Source organism: Helianthus annuus, chromosome 13, assembly GCF_002127325.2.
Source record: "Helianthus annuus cultivar XRQ/B chromosome 13, HanXRQr2.0-SUNRISE, whole genome shotgun sequence".
NCBI classification, from domain to species: Eukaryota; Viridiplantae; Streptophyta; class Magnoliopsida; order Asterales; family Asteraceae; genus Helianthus; species Helianthus annuus.
Genome location: NC_035445.2, coordinates 13,779,029 through 13,780,911, shown reverse-complemented (window position 1 = coordinate 13,780,911; position 1,883 = coordinate 13,779,029). Strand labels below are relative to the sequence as shown.

The window sequence follows — 1,883 nt, the reverse complement described above, 5'->3', positions numbered from 1 at the left end:
TGCGCAAATGCGCTAACTCCTCCTCAAGAGCGTAAACGGTGCGCAACAGATAGCTAATCTGCTGCTCCATAATAATAAAACGGACGTCAAAATCTGGGTATGGTAGAAGTGGAGCCAGTGGAGTTGCGAATGGTGACTGACAAGTGCAAGGTGGAGGACGCGGAATCCTCTCTAACTCCATGACTCTGCGACACAACAACTCCTGCTGGAGCTATAACGACAAAAGCAAATCATCCCTTGTGTAACCTGAGTAATGTGAGGGATGGTATGGATCAGATACAAGCATCGTGTTGGGCGGAAACCAAATAAGTGGTTTGCCCGTGGGTGTAGAAGCAAAAGGAGCAGTGTGTGTAAATTGTGGCATGAAAGGATCGGCTGCTGACATAGAAGGTATATGACTGGGCTGCTGACTTGATGGACCTTCCCCTGGACGGGGTGGAGGGATATCCTGAAGGAATGTGATCGGCAAGTTTGTGCGGTGTGTGTCAGACACATGTGGGTGAAACTGGGAGATATCAATGGGTGCATGTAGAGGTGCAGGTGGGGGAGTAACAGGTCTAACAAAAGGAGGCAAGCCATCCTCGTCCTCGATCCACCCATTGTGGGTAAATGCATATCTGGGATCAATCTGGGCAGCAAAAGGAGCACGGTCAACAGGTGCAGGGACCGGATAAGGTAAAGGTGGTGCAATAATTGGAATGTCAACGGTTGCAGGGTCATGCTCAGGCAGAGGGTCGTGAGCAGGTATGGGCTTAGGTGCAATCATAGGCTCAGGGTCAGCTGGGGCTAACTCAATATCAGTGGGTATCTTGTCAGGATCGACAGGTGCCTCAAAAGGCTGCTCATCAGGGACAAACTCAATCTCATGCTCAAGGTCAAAGTCATGTGGAAAGACAGGTGCGGCAGACATAGTTGTGTCAGAGTCAGGATCGGTTGGATATCGCTGCAATCCCAGTGCATGTAAAGTAGTAGATGACACAGACTCGAATGAATCAGGACCAGAACAGTCAGATGAAATCTCATCGACAGGAATCTCGACAAGCGAAACAACAATGACATCGGTGACTGGAATCTTGTCAAGTGGAACGACAACAACATCATCGACTGGAATCTCTGCAAGTGGGATGACAACATCATCATCAACTGGAGCTCCATCATCCCGGGCACCCTCAGGGGGACCCTCAATAAAAAGATCGATGTCGTCGTCAGACATTGCATCAAGAGGCAGATCCTCGAGAGGAAATGCAACAAGAGGAAAAGGAGCAGGGATCGGAACAAGAAGTAGATCCCCGTCAGGAAAACCATCAGCTAGCGGTATATCGTCGCCAAAATCCAGCAAAGCAAAAGGTTGAAAGTCATCATCATCGTCACTCGTAGTGTCAGAGGTGAAAACCTCAGGATCTGTGGCTATCTCATCATCCGAAACTATGGCCATAGGGTCTATTGTATCAGATACTCTACTCTTAGAGGAGGACATGGTGTCTGTAACAACACCATCACAACATATGCACATATATCAACAATCATCAAATAAGCATGTAAGTAGTAACAACGTAAGCATGTAATCATCCTAGTCTTTCCAGACTATCCCACCCAACCTCTCAGACTGAACTACCTAGCCTCTCAGACTAAAACCTCCCCAGTTTCTCAAACTGAATTTCCCAGTCTCTCAGACTAATTTTTCCCCAGTCTCTAAGACTAAACCTCCCTAGTCTCTAAGACTGAATTATGAACATAAGCTTTGAAATGTATTTTGTGCCTTTTTGTTTGTAAAAATGTTTGCTCCCTGGATCTGGACATTTTGTGTATGCAATGTAAACATGTTTGAAAACATTTTCGTGAGAGCCCTAATGATCGTAGTCTAGACTTGAGAAAGAATCCTA

At 46.6% G+C, this 1,883-nt stretch overlaps 1 protein-coding gene across 1 annotated transcript; it reads right to left on the bottom strand.

Annotated features, from left to right (window-relative positions):
* Positions 1-211: 211 nt before the first annotated feature.
* LOC110900548 (proline-rich protein 36-like) lies at positions 212-1,477 on the bottom strand. The gene has a single exon (XM_022147433.1). The coding sequence runs from the start codon at positions 1,475-1,477 to the stop codon at positions 212-214; it is 1,266 nt and encodes a 421-aa protein (XP_022003125.1).
* Between the last annotated feature and the right edge of the window lie 406 nt (positions 1,478-1,883).

Bases quoted from the DNA above. Each gene is read 5' to 3' on its own strand.
- LOC110900548 (XM_022147433.1), bottom strand. From the start codon at position 1,477: ATGTCCTCCTCTAAGAGTAGAGTATCTGATACAATAGACCCTATGGCC.